Consider the following 23,633-nt stretch of genomic DNA (forward strand, 5'->3'; position numbering starts at 1 on the left):
GAACCCTCTTTCTCCTTTTCCTTGGGCCAGTCTCCTGGATCCTTAAACTAATTTAACTTTCCTCAAGCTGTTTCAAGCTCCAACCCCAATTTTTCAGTAACCACTTTGGATTCTGGTAACACCCAGGATTTGAGATTCTCTGCCCTACTCTAAGCTGATGTTTGCCAAAAATGTAATGAGCAGAGTTTTAGTCATCATCAAAAAAATAAATGATACCTGTTTACAACTGAGCCTTTCCAGATCACCCAGTCCTGCCTGCCAGTCCTCTTGGATTTGACTCCCCTGCCCCCATTCACTCCTAGATATTTTCTCTACTTCTTTATGAAGGCCTCCAACTCCGAACTCTAGAGAACATTCTTATACAGGAGATATTCTTGCTGTTATAAAACATGCTCTCTTTGAATGAGGGGAAAAAAAGAATCTTCATTAGTGCCAACTACAGAGGCTAAATAATGCCAAGTGTAGGAGGAGACAGGAAGGAAGAAAGGAAGGAAGGAAGGGAGTGGGTCAAGATAGGTCTCTACCATGTACAGTCAGCAGGTCATTCTTTAAATCACCACGTACTGAAGAGAGATTTAACTGGCCCAGGTTTACACCCCAATTCTAAGTGCTATTTATTCTTTCCTAACAAATGCCTATCTCAACTCTGCACATTATTTATTTAGCAAATTACTATGTAGTTAGCTGGCTCAGCATTCTCACATGCTCTAACTGGCATGCTCTAACAGTCTTCACCAGTTGCACCTGACTATACGGAAATGAGCAGTGTCCTGTGGACCCTACCCTGGTATTCTGTGGTCAAGGGAGTTATCTGTCCACACATGTAAAAGCTAGACCCATCTGGCTCTGTAGCCAGAGAATCACACCAGAGATCAAACCCTACCCTGAGAAGGTGAGCTCCCCAATGCCCATTCCTTCCTTGCTCATGGTAGAACTCAAACTCCTTCAAGGCCCATTCACTGATACCTCCCCCCGCACCCCCCTATAAGGTTCCATGAGATGTAACTGGTCCAACCTCTAGACTCCCAGCCCTCAGGAGGAATTGTACCTCAACTGAATTCTGCCTCCATAAATATTTAGATGGCAAGGTTCACATCATTTAAAATTTTCCCAACTTCCACTTTTTTGCACACAATGGGTACCTAATAAATGTTTATTGTACTTAATGATAAATAATTAAGGACATGTATTTCATCAGTCAAGTGTTAATTTTTTAAAAAAATTACTTCAGGGATGTTATTTTGACCTGGTTTAAGACTTTGAAACATAAGGAGGTATTCTAACTTTTTAAAAAAATGGAGTCAGGGAAGGAAATCTTTTTTTAGGGATAAGCAAAGGATGTGAGGGATTTATATTTTGAAGAATTATAATTTGTGTTGGAAAGGCCCTTAGAGATAATGACTAATATTTTTCCTTATAAATCTAAAATTTCAGAGATTGTCTTAGATAATGGCTAGTTGGTGGGTGGAGAACATAGTGATACATTACGAAACCACAGACCACACATTATCTTAAACGCCATTTTTTTTTCCCTGAGCCTAGACAATTCCTGGCATTTAAAACTAGAAATTGCAAGTACAAGAAAAGTAACAAATACCCAAAACATTACAAAGTACAGGACAGATTGGAAGTCTAGGTAAAAGATGCTTACTCAGTGCCGCTTTCAACCATCTGCGTGAGGAGAGAGATGCCATCCAGATTGATAAACTCCTGGGCAAACGTGACATCCCGGGAGAGGCTGGCCAAGTCCTTCAGGGCCTCCAGCTTGGCGTCCATACTCGACGACTGGATTCGTTCATGGAGCTGGTGGGCGTTTTGAGCCTCACCGGGGACAAAAACAAAGCACAGTATTCACGGAGGAAACCACAACAGACAAAATATTAACATCTCATTGAGAAATGAAGACTCAAAGGCCAAAATCACAAGACCAGATGAGTATTACAAACCAAGGGCAGATTTCCAATCATAATGACTCCACCTTCAGGCAATGCCTGTCAATTTCACAGCGGGAATCAGTTGCCCTCTTTTGACAGGACCCATATTCCCATCTCAAGGAAAAGCAAGAACCCAAGAACAGTAAAACCCCAGAAATGGAGCGGGTATGGCAGTGCGGAGGGGAGAATGTTTACTTTTTAAGTAAAATTATTATCTATAAATGACAGAAAGCTATTTGCTCAATTAAGCAATTACACAAATTTATACAGCATGTTCACCCATTCCGTCAATACTCTGAGTAATAACTGCCTACACACAATGTTTAAAAGCTTCATTAGACACCCAAATCATCTTTCTGGGTTTCGGAAAGTCTTCCAGCACAGCACAATGCGGCTTGTAAATTCCACTTTTCAACAACTCGTGTTTCACTGTGCATTAGCTATTGCCTAAATAATTAGGCAACCAAATTAGCAGCTTTGTCTCCAATTAAAGTTCCCCTTTTTAAGGCATTTGCATGTTGCTTCTACATGCAGGACAGAAGTATACTGGAGGAGCTGAACTTCTAGATAATAATGTGTCTTCTGTATTTCTCATTCACCCAGTCAAGGTTTCCATATCTACCTTTCAGCTGGGACAGAAGGTAGGAAAAATAAGATAATAAATTTTTCTGCCTGTGTTTTTGCTTAATAGAAATAACTGAATATCTTTGTAGTTATTAACTCAAAACTGCAATGGTTGAAGCACTCTGCCATTCTCATATTCTCCTTTGAAACTTGTCATATTTCTGAGAAAGGGGAAGAAGGTATATTTGACCCCAACAATGAGGCATCTTCTCCCAAACAGAAACTGATTAGAAATATCAGAGGAGCCCCATGTGAACTATAAGAGGGCTAAGATTGCAGAGCAGAAAAAACAGAACCCACACAGGAACTGAGAGCAAAGGCACTCCACCCCAAGTGCCCCCTTCCTCCCTGTCCAGCTTCCCTTCACTGTCACCTGGAAGCAGCCCCGCAGAAAGAAGGGGATTCAGCAGGGAAACCAATGCAATCCTTCAGTGACCAAGACAGATGAAACCCATACTGCTATCACTTGGTCAGAGACATATACTATGGTCTCCCATGTAATTATAACCAAAACTTGACATTTTGCATCAGAAACTAGAATAGAAGAAGGAAGCAAAGGAAGGTGCAGGAGAATAAGAACCTTTCCTACTCGTTCACTGATACCCATATAGCTGACAAACGGCTCAAACCCTAAATTCCATTGTTTAGAAAGGGAGAATCACTTTATTTATCTTTCTACATTGTTCAAAGATGTACCATTCTCCAAAATTTTCAAATGCAGATACAGCATTAACAGTAACATACAATATTTAAACCAAGTGAGTCACTTTGAATTCCTTGAAAAATACATTTTTCTCCCAGCAGGAAGTCTGCATTTACTATAGAGATTATGATAATAATGAGGACTCAAAAATGATTTCATTGTCATAATTAATAGTGTTTGGTGCTGTTAATACCACTAATAAAAACAGCTGACAGTTACTTAGAGATTTTCAGTTTTTGGCCGCGCTGCGTGGCTTGCAGGATCTTAGTTCCCCGACCAGGGATCGAATCCCCGCCCTCGGCAGTGAAAGTGCGGAGTCCTAACCACTGGACTGCCAGGGAATTCCCACCTAGTGTTTTTTATGAGCCACTATTCAAAATATCTTCCTGAAGGACTTCATTCAATCTATCAGGCAGGAGCTTTCATTATCTTCATTTTACAAAGGAAATGGAAGTGTAGAGAAGTTAAGTAACTTGCCCAGGGTCACACAGCTTGTCCATGCTGGAGCTAAGATAGAGCCTGGGCAGCTATGCCCCTTCAAAATCAAAGACAGAATCCTCACTCACTGATTCAACAAATACTCCTGGAAGCTTACTCTGAGCCAGGCGCTGCTCTATATATTTAGGATTCTGCAACAAACAGGAGGCAAGCTTCTTGCCCTCCTGGAGCTTACGTCCTCGAGGTGGGGGGCAGACAATAAAACAAATTAACAGTAAGAAATTAAATATCACTGAGTTCATAGCAAAACCTAAAAGAGGAATGAGATAGTGACGGGTGGCTTTTTAAGATGGAGTGGTTTTCAGGGACAAGCAACCTAAAAAGCAACATTGATGCAGAGATCTGATTGACAAGGAGTCAGGCACATCAGGCAAGGGCCGAGGAAGATATTCTGGGCAGCAGGAATGGTTAGTACAAAGGAGGTACAGGAGGAACAAGTCCGTCATGTCTGGAGGGACAGAAGGAGGACCAATGTATCTGGGGTTGGAGAGCAAAGGCGAAAGTGGCAGGAGGTGAGGACAGGCAAGCCGACTGGGCCAGGCGGCCTAAGGAGTTCATGAGCAGCGGAGCTGGAGGAATCCTGGGTGGTGATGAGCATCCCTGACTGAAAGGATGCATTTAGATATCTAGACAGATGTGTGGTACCTTTGGAGCTCTAAAAATAGCATTAGATTCAAACCCTGGAAGCCACCAAAATGTTCAACAATAGGACAATGGTTAAAAAACTCATGATATAGTCATAGGATGAAATATCATATGGGATTAAAAATGAAACTTTCAGAGAATATAGGATAGCATGGGCACATCTTCATGATGGAATATTAGGAGAAAGGGGAGGATGCAAATATATTTTCTTGTTTGAGGGGCAGAGGTATATGTGTATGGGTGTGGGCGTGTATCCACTGGAACGTAAAGGAGAAGAAGTATGTCAGATTTGCTCACCACTTTATCTCCGGTACCTAGAACAGAGCCTGGCATTTACCAGGAGTTCAAAAAAATTCCACTAAGTGCTTGAAGAAATAAATGAATATTATGCACACATATCTGCATAAATACAACCCAAGGAAACAAATCAAGATATGACCCATTGTTATTTATGAATTGTAATATTCTACATAATGTTTTGTAGCAGGCTTCACTTTTCAAATATTCCATGAGTCTGCAATATTTTTATGTTTGGGGGGAAATCTACATTATTAAAAAATAAAATAACCTTAGTTCTGATTTTTCAAGCAGTTAGCACAACTGAAAAGAGTCTAGCAGCTATATGGGTGATTGTATCAGATAGTAAGTTTTATTTTCTGGAATTGTGCTAAGGATAGAAAACAAGTTTCGCCTTGAGCCCCTCAGACAGCTCAGTGTGACTGCCTAATGTCCTGGACTGAGAAAGTTCTGGGCCCGGGCTCAGAGGGAAACAGCCTCCGAGTGATCACAGGTGAACACAGAATGGGTATGTATGGTACAGGTGTGCCAGGTATTTACCATCTCTATTCTTTAAGGTCCTACTTAAAATTATTCCCAAGAAACTTCCAGAATGGTTCCGGGTCCGTGATACCAATTAAGAAGTAATCTAAAATGTCCTTAGGATCACAGGTTTCACAGATATTTTCAAATGTACACTCAATATTGCCCAGCAACCAGACTACGCTTTCCTAGAATGTCTGCTATGTCCCTCCAAAATGACTCCTTCACACCTTTTCTTCTCTCCTTAAACTCCCCCATCCCCTGCTTCCCTCACACCAGTGATCTTGCCTCACATTTTATTGAGGAAATCAAAGCGGTCAGCCAGGAGTTCCTGCACCTTCCTACTTCAAAAAGCACAGCCAGAGTTCCTTCATCTTCTTATTTCCAAGGACACGGCCCAAGGTCTCTACTCTCACGCTTTGCTTCTTCCTGATTCTATGCACCCGGCCCCTATTTCCTATCCAAGGTCAATCTTTCCCTGCAGCTCTAGAGCCCTTACCCTCTCACCTTCTCAGGTATTCTGCTTCTGTTTTGTCCCCCTTTCACCCCTACATCAGTTTCTCTCCCTGCAGTGGATCATTTCCAGCTGCAAACATATCTAATAGGTTGGTCCTGTCTTAAAAGAACAAACAGAAATGTACAAACCTTTGTACATTGAGCCAATCTATTCACTTCCAGCCAGGCCCTCATTTCACTGCTTCCACTCTCTGCAAAAGTTCTGGAACAAAGAGTGGGTCTAAAGCTGCAACTCACCTCACCTCATACTCTCTCTTCTCCTCACCTCCACGAGGCTTCCACCCTCACCCCTACCTCCACGGACAGCAGCTCCATAATGCTACCAACACCTCTGTGCAGCACACCCTCCTCGCTCATCTGATCTTCCTACTGTCTCAGCAGCCTTCAGCACACCTAAGTGTTCCTTTCTTTCTCCTTGAGGCACTTTCTTCTGTTGGCTTCTTGGCCAGCTCCTCCTCCAAACCTGAGAGTGTGCCCAGGGCCCTGCCTTCCCTGTGGCGGACAACCTCACCCGGCGCATGGCCTTCCATGCCACGTACCTGTGATGGCTGGCACACCTGTATTCTCCAGGCTGCCCGACACACATTCCTAACTGCCTGGTTGACATGTTGTGCTCATGGGCACATAACAGGCATCTCGAACTCTTCATTTTCCCCTTCCCAAACTTTCTGTTCCAGTAAACAACACTACTGTTTATTGTGCCCAAATACTGGGCCATCCTCGCAGCCTCTCTCAAGGGGCACCACATCCAAAGTATCAGGAAGTGCTAGCGCTTGCCCTCTAACACTCCTTCAGACCCTCCGCATCCTTACAACGCAGGCAGCCCGCACCATCTTCATCTCCTGCCAGGACTGCTGCACTGAACTCCTAACCTGTCCCCCTGCCACCTACAGTCTGTTCTTGGGCAGCAGCCAGAGTGATCTTGTCACTCCTCTGCCTAAAAGCCTCCACTGGCTTCTCTTCTGAGTTAGGCTCATAGGGCAATGGAGAGAAATAGAACTTAAGACAGCTTACAATTCTTTTCAAGTTTCTCAGCTCCGTGGAGAGAAATTGGTTCCAAAAATTTTAATGGCCTCCCTGTTAAGAATCTCTGGTAACCTGAATCCACAGAGAGAGTGAGATAACACTGCTTTTCTTTTAGCTAGGGTAACTGGCCCCCAAAATCAGTGTGACAAGCCCTCTGACCCAGATGCCTCTAATATCATTTCTCCAAACGAGAGAAAACAGAAAGGCAGGGTTATGCTTAGAGCTGACAAAGCAACAGTAGATACTTGATCAGCAGTTTTATTTAATATGTCCACACGGGCCAAATGAGGGATAAAAGGCAAGAAGAGCTCGGGTCATATATAAAACGGCTCTTAAAAATCTAATAGTTTGGAATACTGGAATGGTTTTAGCATGGAATGTTATGATTCACCTCTTGTATACTGTAGTGACATTATGATATGTATTTGTGTGTGTATTTATTTAATTAAAAATAACACCAGCACATGGTATAGAAATATGTAAGTACTACCAGAAGTTATAAAATGATAAATAAAGTTAGCCTAATGTTAACAGTTTCTTGTGCCCCTTGAGAATCATTTTTATCCTTTTATCAACATACATATATACCTCCTTTCCCTGTGCATAATGCTGTCACTCCATACACAATGTTCTGCAACCTGCTTTTGCACTTAATAAAATTTTTAGATGCCTCTGAGGCAGCATAACACATTCTTTTTTACAGCTACACAGTATTCTATCACATGGTTATTACCTAATGCATTTAACTAGTCCCAACTGATAGACAGTTAACAGGTTTCAGTTTTTGATTACTGAAAGCAATGATGCATACAGCCCTGTATGGGTGTGTATGGTGTGCGTGTGTGTGTGTGTGTGTGTGTGTGTGTGTGTGTGTGTGCGTCCTGCAGTGCTTTTGTGAGTCTATCTATTGGATAAATTCCCAGCAGTAAAATTGTTAGGACAAAGACATATTTTTTTTTGTTTGTTTGTTTGTTTGTTTTTTAATTTTTATTTATTTATTTTTTTTGCGGTACGCGGGCCTCTCACCGCTGTGGCGTCTCCCGCTGCGGAGCACAGGCTCCGGACGCGCAGGCCCAGCTGCCATGGCCCACGGGCCCAGCCGCTCCGCGGCATATGGGATCCTCCCGGAGCAGGGCACGAAACTGTGTCCCGTGCATCGACAGGCGGACTCTCAACCACTGCACCACCAGGGAAGCCCCGACATATGTATTTTAAGCTTGGGTGGATACAGCTAAATTGCCCTCCAAAGAGGCTGTATTTACAATTTACACTCTTGACACCACAGCGTCTTTGCCTCACACCTTGATTATCTAGGAGTGTAGATTTTCATCTCTTTCGAGAGAAAGATTGAGTTTTTTCTTTCATATGTATCTATATCTATATAGATCTATACAGCTATAGCTAAATAGCCATATATAGATCTATATAGATCCATCTATCTATATATATCTATAGATAGACTATATAGAGAGATTTATAGATCAAGAGAGAGAAAGAAATCATCTTTGTTTATAGCTTTTGGCCATCTGCTTTGGGGGCAGCTAATTTATTCATAAGAGATCCTGCAGATTGAGGAATTAGGCCTCTATTTATCATGCACGTTGCCAATTGTTTTCCTTAATTTGCTGTTTTTGACTTTGTTTCTGGAATTCTTTCCAAACAGGAAGGTTTGGTAGGGTTGTTTTTATTTTTTGGTAGTCAAATTTATCAATCTTTTTCTTTATGACTTCTGGGTTTTGTGCCCTACTTAGAGTGGCTTTCCACACTCCAAGACTACAAATATATTTACTGTGAAAACTTTTAAAAACAAAAATTTCAGGAAAGTGAAAACAATGGTCTGGGAACGCAAGCTTCTTCTAATAGGAACACTAGCCAAAATTTATGTAAAATATGCTTTATGCAACACGTGACCTCAGGTTAGATTTCCATAGGTATTATTATCATGGCAGGTACAAGGGCACACTACTTAGCTGCACAATCTGAAGGTCTCCAAACCCTGAAATGCTCAGAAATTCACACACATTTGTACACATTCCCTGAGTATGTTCATGGCTAGATTTTCATGATACTGGAGAGATGGATAAGGATAGGACACCTACAAAAGATACATGTTTAAGATGGTCACTAGAGAGACTGTCTAAAGATGTGCAATGCAGAGGAAGACCATCACCCAAGTGTCGGACTTTTAAAAGAATAAAAATGCAGGTTGTTTTCTTCGATCTTCTCTTATTAATGCCCTATTTTGTTAGGAACAATCCAGAAAGGATAGTTCTATATAGAGGAGGACTGAAAATAAATCCATCAACAAAAATACCATCACTGATAGAGTGGAGGTGAGACTCAGCCCAGCTGCACATGGCCTAAAACAAGAGTGTGTGTATGCATGTGTGTATCGAGTGTGGGCATGTGTGCGTCTTTTCTGGCTACAGGGAGAGTTCAGCTGAGGTAGACGAAAGGACTTGTAAAAGCTAGCGCAGCACTGCTTGCCAGTTTCTTTATGGTACTCTAATACCTCCTAGCAAATTTAATAGAGACAGCTATTTTTTTAATATATTTTTTTAATATATTTTTATTGTGTATGTAAAAAGTGAAAGAGTTAGCATATGCTGACCCATATTTTTCAGTCAAACACAAAGTAATTTTTAAAATATCAACCAGCAGGGGCTTCCCTGGTGGTGCAGTGGTTGAGAGTCCGCCTGCCGATGCAGGGGACGCGGGTTCGTGCCCCGGTCCGCGAAGATCCCACATGCCGCGGAGCGGATGGGCCCGTGAGCCATGGCCGCTGAGCCTGCGCGTCCGGAGCCTGTGCTCCGCAAGGGGAGAGGCCACAACAGTGAGAGGCCCGTGTACCGCAAAAAAAAAAAAAAAGAAAAGAAAAAAATATATCAACCAGCAACAAGTGAAGTTTACAGATCCAAACTACCTTGATTATAGTATAATTCCCAATTCTATACCCTGTGGCTACAGTCAAATCATAAATACTTACTTAAACTGCAGGTGCCTGGACCCTATTCCTAGATACCATTATTCAGCTTCTCTTTAAAGGCTCAGACATCAGCATTTTAAAAATTCTACCAACGATTCAGGTTTGGGGACCACTGTCCTCTGGAAAATGTAAACCAATCTCTTGTAGTGAATTCCATCGTATAGTATTGCCTTGTGCACTGGCTTTCACATCTCTCCATTCACCGTGCTGGGTATATGAAGGGCACAAGCTCCATTGTCCCCAGTGATGCCAAGTCATGCCATGGTGTTAGTACTTGACTTTCCAGATGCTGACAAACTCCACCCTGCCCAACACCTAACATTCTTTCAAGGGGTAGCTTAGCGCTGCAGAAATTTTGTTCATGAACCCACGGCAAATAAAAAAGAGAATTGACTTCATTTAGTGAAGACCTAGATTTTTAACAAAAAGCAGTGCCTTTCTAATTCTGAGACGAAACAAAAGGCAAGGTGTACTCTTTCTGCCCATCAAGCAGGTGAATAATTTCAGCAGGATAAATAGGAACTACAAAACCCAAATGAAACCATGGTCTCTAAAGGTCAAATTAACATGAATTCATGCTGACTAAAGTAAGAAGATCAATGCTAAGGCAGACAAAAATGTCTCAGCTCATCATGTAGCCACTGAAAAGTGAGTATGGATCATAATTCCCATTAAGTGGAAAAGAAGGTACCAAAAGACACTTCAGCCAACGCCAGCGGCATATTCTTATGGAGTCCATCACTGTGTTTAGGCTCGAAATGTTACTGGGTAAAATGTTCAGGAGTTTGTAAGCCTCTCTTAATGTAATTTTCGACAAGAAGAATTTGTGGTGGTTACAGTACCCACAATTTAATTTTAGCCAGATGCTTTTCCCAATTTTTAAATTTATTTTTAGCCTACCACATGGCTTCAGTGGAAACTGAAAATGAGAGCTAGACACAGTTTTCATCACATATGCAAGTGAAAATAGTAACACTTGGTGTATTTTGTGCAGATTATTTTTTAGGAGAGCGGTAAAATGCACTGTGAAAACTACGTAGTTTAAATATGCTAATGTTACTACCCAAAGTATCTATAAGCCAGCAAGAAAGATCAAGATAAGCAACACAGTCAGCTATAGTAATCTAAATATACTGCAGCATTTTGTTTAGCAGCTTTTATCTGGAAGACTTTAAAGTGTTTTGGTTTTTTTTTTCCTAGAATCAGCTGTCAGTGAAACAGCGTTAAGTGGCAAACATTTTTTAAACTATATTTTTATGAATTGTCATAATAACTGACCAAAACTAGAAAATGCTTAAACACTCTCTCTCTTTCACACACAGACACACCCTCTGACTTCAAAGGGAAGTAACGGGCTGTCTCTAGTTTTATCTCCTTTGTTTGTTGTCTCAATTTGTTCAGATGGCCTTAGGTGGATCTGTGGACAGGTAGGTAAAAACCGATCAGTACAGCTGAGTTATCCCATCTGTAATACGAGAATTGCTGAGATGACCCCCAAACTCAAACTTTAAGATCAATTTACTTGCACATAACCTGGAACAAAAATTGCCCTTTCTGTAATGGGAAATAGAAGGAGGGGCATTCCTGCCAGTCCAGAATATGAGAACCGTCCAAAGATCTTTTGTTTCACACAAAAGTCACCGTGAAAAATTAACATCCCATAATCCCTTTAACAAACTGCAGATCAAAGACTTTACTAGAAAGCTACAAACAAAGATCAACTTACTGGAGATGTGGTTAATCGAAGGATAGTGCCATTTTTTATTTCATTGCGATTCTGGAAAAGAAAAAAAAAATCTTTGTAACTCTTCGAGTGGACGCTTGGGAAGGAAGAGAACAAAGGTAAATATAATCTAGCAGAGACTCTATATAATAAGCATTCATATGATTCAGTTTATTCTCACTTGAGTAATTTTTAGTTATTTCACAAAGAACTTTAAACTGGGTCCCAGATGTATTAACTTTATATTTTTCCCTTCAATTCTTTTTGTTTAATTTAATTTTAATTTTATTTTGGAGTATAGCTGATTTACAATGTTGTGTTAGTTTCGGGTGCACAGCAAAGTGATTCAGTTATACATATACATATACCCAGTCTTTTTCAGATTCTTTTCCCATATAGGTTATTACAGAATAGTGAGTAGAGTTCCCTGTGCTATACAGTAGGTCCTTGTTGATTATCTATTTTATATATAGTAGCGTGTATATGTTAATCCCATACTGTTAACTCATCCCTCCCCCCCTCCCCGACCTTTCCCCTTTGGGAACCATAAGTTTGTTTTCAAAGTCCGTGAGTCTATTTCTGTTCTGTTTCTTTATACCAAGTCATGGACAGCATTCAGTACAGAGGAAGTGAATATCAACCCAGAAAACAGGAATACGGGGCCCAAGGACAGCAATTAAAAAAAGCAATTTAAAAAGGTTACTAAGGGACTATGACCCAGCAATACCATTCCTACATATATACCCAAGAGAACCGAAACTGTATGTCCACATAAAAACGTGTACATGAATGTTCATAGAAACGTTATTCATAATAGCCAAAAGTGTAAACAACCTGAATGTCCATCAGCAGATGACTAGATACACAAAATGTGGTAAATCCATACAATGGAATCTTATTAGGCCATAAAAAGAAATGAAGTATCGATACACACTACCACATGGATGAATCTTGAAAACATCGAGTGAAAGAATCTAGAGGCAAAGGCCACATAGTTTATGATTCCATTTATCAGAAGAGGCAAATCCATAGAAACAAAGCAGATTAATGGTTTCCAAGGGCTGGCAGAGAAGGATCTGGGAGTGAGTGCTAATGGGTTCAGGGGTTTTGGGGGGTGATTAAATGCTCTAAAATTGATTATGGTGATGATTTCAAAAATCTGTGAATATAGTAAAATCCAATGAATTGAACGCTTTATAAGGTGAGTTTTTTGGTACATGAATTATATCTCAATAAAGCTGCTCTTTTTTAAAGGAAAGGTTAGAAAGGAACCTGGTTTCTTAACATTTGCTGGTCCCTACTGCATTTTGCGTTGAAGTTAAGAACAAACAGCATAAATGAGCGAGCAGATCCCAAATCGGTCCACCTCCACCTGGCAAGTGTATTTGAGGTGTCTTGAAACTTTCACTTAGCATCTTTGGCATTGAAGGGAGAATTTCACTGGTAGTTTTCTTTTCGGCCACCAGAGTACGCACCATGCTCAGCTTTCAGAAGTTGGCCTTCTGGGAGTCACAACACCACATCCCTCACCCTGGAGCACTGAGGCCAGGAGGTTAATAAAGTGCCTTGTGGGCCCTTCTCCTGTACCGTTTCAGACAAGTCCCAAGCTAGAATTTGCTCAGGATGCAGCAGGCACGCTGAATTGTTGGGAAATTTCTCAGGATGAGCTGCCAAAAACACATAGAACACTCACTCTCTCCCTCAGCCAATTCTGACTACTTATTGGAAAATGAATTTTGTAAAAGAATTATCTGAAAGCGAACAGGCTTCAGGCCAATACTCTCTCCCAAAGAAAACCTAATCTGAACGTTTATACTGAGTTCAGGCCTGAAAACTCCATACTGCCGGATCCAAACCTTCCTCGGGCAATTTCAGCGCAATCTAGAGCATCCCCAGCCAGACACCCTGGGCCACCTCTTGAGAGAGCAAGGTCCTCATTACCCGAAGTGTGCAGGCAAGGGCTGAATAGCCACCTGGCAGCCAGGCTCAGGTATGAGATGGTGAAATGAATTTCAGTCTTTTAAAAAAAAACTCCTTTCAACTCTAAAATTCTATGCCTCTGTGAGAATTGGAGAGGAAGACCACAAATAGTAATTATAGAATTAAGGAAGCCGGACACATAGCATACCTCTTTCCTGTCAGGTTCTAAATGAAAGAGAGTCAGAAGATGAAAGGCTAAAATACCTCCTTTATTAGTGATTGTGGAACACAAGGCTGAGAGTGAGAACCAGCAGACAGATAACTAAACCCTCAGGTTAACATACCCGTTGAGGTAAGACCAAAGGCAAGTTCCTTCCCAAGAGGAAAAGGGGGCCCAGTTTATTCTTCCCAAATAATGAATCAAGTAGGGAAAGAGGGTATGAAGAAACCAGGAGGGTTTAGCAATAATCTCTCCTCATGAAAATTAGGAGTGACGATGAAGCATTCCTAATAAAAGCAATAAACTAACATTTATTGAAAGGCACTGGGGTGAGGGTTTTTGGGTTTTGTTGGAATACTTATTTAACCATCATAGTAACTTGATGCTCATTTTAAAGATAAGAAACCAAAGCTACCAAGAGGATAAATTATTTGCCCAACATCATGGAGGGGGAAGGGCGGACTCACACTCATCAGGGTGGGGAGCATATCTGACACCAGATGCTGTGCTCTCTCTGGAAAAGGTAAGAAGATCTAGATCTTGCCTTTATCTTCAAGGGGGGAGCTCATCACCTGGTCAACATATATGAGAGCAAAGAAGTAAGAACGGTATTAACAAATGCTCTGCAGATTTCCAGGTGTTCCCTGGGATGCCCTGGGCACGGGGCACCGGGTGGGAGTATGGCTGGGGTGACCTCAAGCAGTTGACTTCCAGGCCCCCATGTTGGCTCCTGCAACGTTGACTCCTGACTTTCTGGGACCCAAGTAGGAGTTCTTTGAAGAAAGGGTCTTGAGGATTGTTTAAAACAAAAGCAGTGTTAAAACCACTGACAGGCAGGGCTGGGTTCAAACGACCTCCGTCTCGCACCAGCTTGTGTGCTCAGTGCGAGCTACTTAACCACTCTGATCTAAGTTTTCTCTTCCCTAATATGGGAAGAACAAGTCATCACTTAGAGGATGTAGTAAGAACCAGACATGACAGATGATCTGTGCCTGGCCTAGATCTGGTTCAAAAATGAGAGCGATCTGGACTATTACATCGAGAGCAGCACGCCTCCCTTCCCAGTTGGCAGTCCATTTGCCCTCTGTCTCTTCCTTTTCCCTAAAAAGATGTTTCTTAATCAGCATTTTGTATTTTGGAATAAAAAAGATAAGTAGAAGAGCCACTATTATATGCATTAAAAACGTTAAGGTCCCGACAGAAAGGTAGATAAACTGAAAGAAATAGGCAATGGGAGACATCTGCTTCAGAGACTATTCTATCAGGAAGATCACCTGGATTGCACCTCATCTGCCACAGACTGATGACACCCTTTGCTCTCCAAGGCTGTCTAACTTGTGATGTAGACAAAGGAAAAGGCTTGGACTTACTCTTAATTTCATAAGTTCCATCCAGACGCTGCAGCATCATTTAAGAGTTGGATTTCCAGATAGGACAGTCTCAGTTGGACCCACATTTCACTTCTCACCTGGGGAATCTGCTACAAGTGACACAGCTGCCCTTTGTGTCAGTTTGTTCAGGTGTAAAATAAGGAGAGCACCTGTCTCCTAAGGCTGTTCTGAGGATTAACTGAAACGATCCATTTAAAGTGCTTAGAGCAGAGAATGGCAAACACCTTGCAAACACCCACGAAAAAAAGTTAGCTGTGTATCATTAGTGCAAAAATAACATCTAAAAAGCACAGTGCTGCATAGGCTTATTTGTTTTTAGCTAGTCTCTCTCTATATGTAATCCAATCAGTAAAAAGAATAGTGCCATCTATGTTATCCTGAGTCTAAGACTTTAGGAAGTCAGCAGCACATATCCAGCAGAATAACCGTTAGCAACTGTACGCCTCTTCTATCAGCAGACCAGCATGGCTGAGGAGGGAGGTCTGGCACACAGCGGGCTCCGCATCAAAGGCTGGGGAGCTGCCACTCACTCTTTTATCATAGTCTCAGGCCTCTAGGTCTGTTTCAGAGGGGCCTTCTTTGATGCAGTCCTCCAAGCATTCAATAAGGGCTGTGTGTGTGTGTATGGGTGTGTGTGTGATTGTACTTCCTTATCCTGTCCATTGGCTGCCGCCCTCTACCCACTGACCATCACCTCTCGTTGAACCCTGACCGATACACCTCTACCTGCCGAGGCGCTGCCACAGCTTGGCCTGGTACTGTTCTCCCTTAGTGAGGTGACTAATACACTGGCCAGCTTTGCCTCATCAACAGGTTATGCCACTGACCTTTGGGAAGCAGCTTTCAACAAGACCTATCCATTAGCATTCAACAGAGTCAAGGTCACGTCTCTCGGGCCAGACAAGGAACACCACTAAATGACATATAAAAGCACATGGGGAAGGAACAAAAAATAAAAGTGAACTCCCTCCCTTCAAATGGAGAGGGGGATTCTGCAATAATGAAGAATGTATCCATCAACTCACAGAGCCAAGAAACTGTCCCATGCCCCTCTCTAGGAAATCAGCCTTTAATCTCCGATTCTCATGGGATCTTCACACCATTGGCTCTAGAATCACCATGAGTATTAAAATGCAGATTTCCGGGACTCCCCAGCTCGCCAAGCCCACACTCAGGGACCTGGGACTCTATATTTTCACTCTGCTCCCAAGTAATTCTGATGAACAATGAAGTTTAGAATCATCCCAGTCTAATTCATAAGACTATGCATCACATTTAGAGTAAGTATTCTGAAATTCGAGGTAATAAAGTGAGGCAAACGAGACTAATGCCAGCTCCTCAAAACTGAGGAGGAGAAAGCAGCAGAGAGAACATTTCTGCGGGGTAACGTCCTAACGGCGCACAATGCGCGGGAAGAATGACAAGGGGCCCAGTGAAAGCCCGCTAAAGCCCCACTGTCCCAGTTACTCCTAAGCCAGCAGTGGCAGACTGTGCTAGCCCCTGACATTCACAGGCGTCTCGAGAGGATGGCTTTGTGTTTCTTCACAGAATCAGCTCAGTGACTCGGCCTCTGTGTGGACTGGATAATAAGATCCTGAAGAAAAACGTCACTGTTGTCATACTTTTCCCTCTGAAATTTATCTCAGTATGCCAACTTTCTATGTAGCCAGACAAATTAGGAATCATTCCCTGGTCAAAAATTCCAAATTCTACCCCTCTTCCTGCTATTGAGCAAGGAAAGCAGGAGGTCGGAGGGGGAGGCGGCGGGGGAGGGGGCACTTACAACCCCACAAGCCCGGGAAGCTCCAGGATCTTTTCTTGGGCTCCTTCTTCCCCTCCTTGCTCTGTCTTTGTCTATCACTGTCTCTCTCTCCTGATGTGATGAGGCCCTTACTTTGGATGTATTACTAGGAAATAAGGCTGTTCTTCGCATCCATTGCTCAATCATCACAAAGACTGATTTTGCATGTAGACCTGATCCTTTCCATCCTTTATGTGTCTATTTGCATGATCTTCAGATCTCTGGGCTGAAGGAAATAAGTGAGGACCGCATATGACATGCCGGTTGCTAGGTTACAGAGCAATGCCTCTAGACGGAGGACTACAGGTCTAACATTTGAGGAGGAGGACAGAAATACCCTAAAATAAATCTGAACCCGCAAAAGCCAGGAAAAAAAGGCTGAGAGGTGAGGTGGGGAAAAAGGATAAGGAAGAAAGGGTGGCAAACTATTCTAAATGTACATTTTCCGTAACTAATATTTCAGCCTTCCCCCAGGGGTCCTTCCCATCAGGGACCACGTTCCTCCCCCACCCACTCCTCAGCCCCATATGGCGTTAGTAGCTCATCATCACCCGTGGATTTGAAGGATCTTGCTTTGACTTCTGTTCCACTCTTTCTTCAAGCCTCTAGCTAGGTTCTATTCTCAGTTATTGTGTTTCTTTAATCATTTTACTTTTCACAGCATCCATGTACCATTTACACAATTCCCCAAACCAAGAACAGACAGACAAGACAGGTGTTAAGTAAGATTCTGTTAACTACTTATTTGTGCTGTGTAAACACAGACCGGACCACTTGGCTCTCTTTCTACCTGTAATAAGACCTGGGTGGAAGAAGTGGAGCGAAGCGGTCAGACAGCCTGCAGGAGCCCAGGGAGTCTACGGGGTGTGGTGAGACCAAGGGGAGGAACAGCAGGAGAATGCCTGCCTCCCTTGGCATTTTAATCAACTACTTGTAGGAGACAGAGAAAAAGAACAGTGTTTTTCTGGAGAAGAACATGCTTATCTTAAAGCAACAGGCACTATTAGATGTTCACTGCTGCTTAAAAAGAGGCACCCTTTTAGAAAGTCAGGGAAGATGCTTGTTTCCTCAGCCACTTTCATATGGCAGGAGTAAGCACACACCTGCCTCTACCTGGTGTCCAGGCCCCAGGACCAAAAGCTCAGGGTAGAACCCAATCCACATCTGTGTCCCTCTAACACCCTAGGATAAGAATTGACTGAGTCCAATCTGTTAAAAAGTAATAGGACTTCCCTGGCAGTCCAGTGGTTAAGACTCCATGCTTCCACTGCCGGGGGTGTGGGTCCAATCCCTGGTTGGGGAACTAAGATCCCACATGCCATGTGGTGTGGCACAAAAAAAAAAAAAAAAAAAAGTAATGGCAGGTCACTATTTAGATGGAATCCACCTTGCAGTCAGAGTAGCCAGTCCCTTGAGCACAGAAGGTGATGGGGATCTTTCTGGCAATACCGACGGTGGGATAAGCACCAGCAGAGACATAGTATGAGTGTCAAAGGATGCGGACGTGTATTCATAGACTCTCTTTCACTACAGGTGCTGTGCTGGGAGAACAACAAGGTGGTGAGGACAATTGACCAGCAGGGGTCTGGAAGCCTGGAAAGCGCAGTGAACTGGAAGGAAGGAAGCTCCAGGTTGAGCCTGGACCAACTGACTTCCAATGTGACCTTGGGCAAGCCCATTGGCTTTAGTTTCCTCATCAAAAGAATGGAAGCAAGAGGCCCAGCACCCAAGGTCAATTCTCTTCACTTCTCTTTTATTCTCAATACAATGAACAAAGAGGAAACATTTAAGGCTTTTGAGCATTATGACCAAGGGGATGTTTCAGAGAAATAAATCTGTCAGCAGCAGCGAATTAGAATGGAAAGGGAGTAAGTTAAGGAGATTGGGCAAGGTGGTGGAGGGTTCCAACAACACACAGCTGCCTCCATCACTGCAGGGCTTGGCACTTACTAAGTTAGACCCCAGGCTCCAACCATAGGACTCCTGGCTCGGAGCACCTCCAGTCTCCAAGTTCACAATCCAATAGATAAACCCAAGAACCGAAAAGCTAGTGAGTAATAAGTTCTATGACAAAAATATGTGCCTTTCCTCCCACACATAACTTGAAGGACAGTAAATAGAGACACATTTTTCATGGGTTATTTTGTAATGTTTAATAAAAGCCTTAAAAATCAAATTTTATGAATTTTTCCTTTGGAAACATCAGAGAGGCGGACATTTTACAAAAGATGTCCACTGAAACATTGTTTATAACAGAGAAATACAACTAAAAGCAAGCCCAAGTGTTTCAGTTATTCATTTATTGTCTCTCAACCCTAAATCCAACATTCTTGGCCTCACTTTGTATATTGGAGATGGACCCTGCAAGCATTTCCCGTTTGCCATCGTAGGAGAATGTTAAGCTTCACCAAAAGAGAGCATTGGAATAATCCTGCCTGGTCATAGAAAGGCAGTTCTCTTTTGAGCCACCATTTTAGTAGTAGTAGTAGTAGTAAGTGTAGAAGTCCACAGGTCTGATCCACCCTCAGGCCCTACTCCTACCAGAAGCCACTTGCAAGCAGCTCTGCTTACTCAACCTTCCAGCAAGACACACTCCCATAGTTCAGCACAGGCCTGCATCCTTCATCACTGTGGTGAGGCCTCTGTGGTAGCCATGCTCTCTTTGAAGAGCCCTGGGGAAGGGGGCCGTGCCCCCTGGGGGGTCTTTAGTTCTTAAATTGTCCTCTCCTCCTCAGACTAGAGGCCACAGCTACTTTGCTACAACTGCTCCTTCTGGGGACCCACCAGAGTCCTTTGCTACCCCTTTGCTCGCAGTTAACAGATTCCACTAGTTACTGATTTTTAAATTAAATTTCCCCGGTTCAAATAATGATATTTGAACTGTATCCTGACTGAACCCTGACTGACATACCAGATCTTCCAAATGTCACTTAATATGAAGGAAAATTTAAATAAAAATGGTAAAGCAGGCCAATGATACTTGATATAGCCATTAAAGTGTTGGTATGAAAGAGTGTTTAATAATATGAGAACATGTCACACTGTATTGTGAAGTATGTGAAAGGAAAATAAAAATGGAGTCCGTATTGTGAAGAGACCTCTCTAAAATGAAGCTGGGGACCTTTAAGGAAGTGTGACCTATGCACATGTCACACTGGATGGAATCTGACCTTTTGACCTTATGAAGGGATCAGAACACCTGCCAGAAATTCAAGATACTTATTGGACCCTTATCCTAAAATAACTTGTGATGGTCTATCGACTTATTGGACCCCTTTCCTAAAACAGCTTGTGGTTCCTTAAGGACAAATATTTTCTGATTCACGTCAGAGTCAACCACAGTTCTCACCCCAGGCAACCTTTAACAACCCTGTGCCTTTTTGTCTTTATACGCCCCTGACTCTTTCTCTTCCAGAACACTCTTCCAGAGTTACCCCAACCTGTGTCTTCCGAATTGCAATTCTTAAGACCCCCAATAAACTCTTTTCTTATTTGCAGCCTCCTGCATTATTTTTTTAGTTAGCAAGCGAAAAATGTAGGCTGCAAAACAGTATTGCAGTATGAGTTCAAATTGATGGAGTATGTGTGTAGATACTGATAAAATCCTGGTGCCCAGGTAGATAATCAGGTGAACAATGCTCTCCACTTGCAACATGTGAAAAAACAAAAGAAATTAAGAAAAATGCCTGATACTGTATTTGCCCAACCCAGCTAACGAACATTGGCTATGTTTCTAGGGAAGAAAGCAACCTCCCTGGTTTTGGACAGAAGGACTTGCACAAGCTGGGGTGAACCACGTCGACCAGGCCTTGCCCTACAGTCCCATTTTTCTATTCATTTGAGATAGAGACTTGATTGCCAGGCCCTCCTGCTATCAATTTTAAACTACCCCTCAATCAAATGACATGTGCAAATGTTTAAACCTGGGTTGTGATGGGCAAATTAGAGCCTGTGGTCTTAGAAATCCACAAAGTTCTGGAGAAGAGAGATGCACTTACAGGAAAGAAGCTCATGCTTGCAAAAAAGAAAGATTTTAAAGGGCCATTCCAGTGGCATTGGCAGGGATCACTAAGGTTGCTGCTACAGCTGGGAAAATACCAACTCCATGGTCTATTCTAGGCAAAGCCGATGCAAACGACAGACTAAGGAGTGAGAACGAGACATAAACCTTTAGAGTGGAGGAGAGCTACGGAGCAAAGTGGGATGGAAACACAAGAGAAGGAAGAGTGACCGAGTTTGCTGGCTGCTTGCTGGCTGGCTTCAAAGAGACAGTGTGGTGTCACCTGTCATCCTGAACATCACCTGCTGTGATGTGAGCCTCCCCCACACTGGCATCAGATGGGCCTGAGTCAAACCTTGGCATCATCACAGACAGCTTTGTCACCTGGGCATTTGGCACAGAGCCTGGCATATAGCAGGTGCTCAGTGAACATTCGGTAAATTAATACATGGGCTTGACAACACCTCCGAGCCTCCCTCACTGCTGCATGAAGACCGTCACACCTAGGCCATATGGTGCTGTCATGGGCATTAAATTAGACAGTCCTAATAAAGACCCTGCCTGGCACACGGGAAGGACTCAAAACATCATCCATAAAGAAGAGGCAGCTGGGCTCCCCTGGTGGCGCAGTGGTTGAGAGTCCGCCTGCCGATGCAAGGGACACGGGTTCGTGCCCTGGTCCGGGACGATCCCACGTGCCGCGGAGCGGCTAGACCCGTGAGCCATGGCCGCTGAGCCTGCGCGTCCGGAGCCTGTGCTCCGCAACGGGAGAGGCCACAGCAGTGAGAGGCCCGCGTACCACAAAAAATAAATAAATAAATAAAAAGAAGAGGCAGCTTAAGTACTGGGTAATGAAAACATGAAAAATCTGCCAGATCAAGAAGGGAGAAGGCAGAGGAAATACAGGTCAAGCCATTCTGCTCCCTGCCCGGAACACTGCAGGGCAGGGATTCTTTTTCCTTTCTTTTTGCCCCCTGGTCATGGATGTTTTGGCCGTCTGGTGAAGCCTATGGGTCACTTCTATAAATAACGTTTTCAAATGCATAAAATAAAACACATGAGCTTGCAAAGAAACCAACAGTTACCCAGTTTTTAAAATTGTACCATAGTAATATATATGCTTCTTTATCAGTACAGGTATCAGCAAACTTTTTCCAGAAAGAGTCAGGTACTAAGTAGTTTAGGCATTGCAGGGAAAGAAATTTTCTGTTGCAACTATGATACATAAATGAATGGGCATGGCTGTATTCCAATAAACTTTATTTACAAAACCAGGTGGCAGCCTGGATTTGGTCCACAGGCTATAGTTCACTGGCGCCTTTATTAATGCATGAAATAACAAGATACATTATAAGCGCTAATAACTACCGTAATTTCTAATTAATGTAATGATCATAAATGACATTTTGAGATCACTGCAATAACAGTAATAAGTGGAAATATCTATGATTTCTACCGGTAACATCAATACAGATACTGTTTATACTATCATGGCTGGTTGTCTACATTCATCATTGAAATAATGCAAAATTTTTATTTTCACACAGTTATAACTTTCTTCCTATACAAGTTCATGGAGCCTGGGTTAAAACAGTGGCTTTCCACTGTACTTAGAAGAAAATCCCTATTCCTACAATGGTTTAAAAAACTCCCGATGTGGCCCTGGCCAAACTCTAACAATCATATCTGATAGTCCCCCACTCCCCAGCTCACCATCCTGCTCCCCTTTGCTCCTTATCACACCAAGCCCTTCGTGCTTCAAGGCTTCTGTACTGGCTGTGCCTTTTCCTGCAATGCTATGATCTGCCTCCTTGTGACTCTCAAGTCTTGGCACAAATGTCACCTCTTTAGAAGGACACTCCCTGATGCTTTACAGCAATCTTGGCTTTAAACCAAGTCAAGTCGTATTTCTAATCCATTCTTGAACCTAAATTACATGGGTAGCCTGGCAGACTGAGCTCAACAGCAATGCCTGCCTACCACACTCTGCCCCCAAATCTTTATCATGTTACCCCATTTATTTCCTTCAGAGCACTTACTCCAATCTGAAAATACCTTGTTCATTTTTTTAAAATCTCCTGTCTGTCTCTACCCACACCCATGAGAACATATACACGAGAGGAGTGGGCATCTTCAGGTTTTGATCATCACCAGTGTCAAAAACAGTGCCTTGTATGTAAAACATGCTCAATACATACTTTTTGAATGAACGGAATGGATATTTTCATCGTAATAGGACCTAAAGCAATAGCCAGAATATATCTGTAAACTAAAACTAACTGGCCACTTATGTCTTCAAAGATAGAAACACTGTCCCTTTCTTCCTCCCACAATTCAGATAAATCTCAGACCATCTTTCCTTTCCTTCCCTATTCTACAATCTTCAGTCAACCAGCGGCTATTTATTTCATGCCTACTAGGAGGCACGTGTATCATTAAGCATTTTTAAAAAAGGGATAACTGAGGTATAATTGCTCATGTCCCACTATCAATCCTTGTGTCCTCAATAATGTCCTGAATGGAAGTGAACCATATTCCACCATATTGTTCACCTAAGCCACAGCATCAGGCTGCTCTAGCACAGAAGCAGAGTTACAAACAGCCCCAGACATCTACAACTGAGCTCTGACGCTCACAAAACCGTCCAGAACCACTCCCAGAAACTCACCTGTTTCAACCCTAAGAGGAAGGGCCCAGTGATGAGAAGAGGCCAGACAGGGGCCTTAGAAAAGCAGGACTGGCCTCAGTGTTGGAAGAGAAAGTACCCAACAGGACACACTAGAGAACAAATGGGCTTTAGCTTGAATCCCACTAGAGGTTCCTCCCT

The 23,633-nt window shown here is 42.7% G+C and overlaps 1 protein-coding gene across 3 annotated transcripts in view; it reads right to left on the reverse strand.

Moving 5' to 3' along the window:
* The window catches only part of ELMO1 (engulfment and cell motility 1), a 547,030-nt gene that overhangs the window by 376,360 nt on the left and 147,037 nt on the right, over nucleotides 1-23,633 (reverse strand). For all 3 annotated transcript variants that reach the window (XM_060020724.1, XM_060020723.1, XM_060020725.1), the window contains 2 exons: nucleotides 11,478-11,528; nucleotides 1,652-1,821 (listed from right to left, as the gene is read on the reverse strand). In XM_060020724.1, coding sequence (XP_059876707.1) covers nucleotides 1,652-1,821; nucleotides 11,478-11,528 — 221 coding nt within the window. The remainder of the gene's footprint in view (nucleotides 1-1,651; nucleotides 1,822-11,477; nucleotides 11,529-23,633) is intronic.

Source organism: Delphinus delphis, chromosome 9, assembly GCF_949987515.2.
Source record: "Delphinus delphis chromosome 9, mDelDel1.2, whole genome shotgun sequence".
Classification (NCBI taxonomy): Eukaryota; Metazoa; Chordata; class Mammalia; order Artiodactyla; family Delphinidae; genus Delphinus; species Delphinus delphis.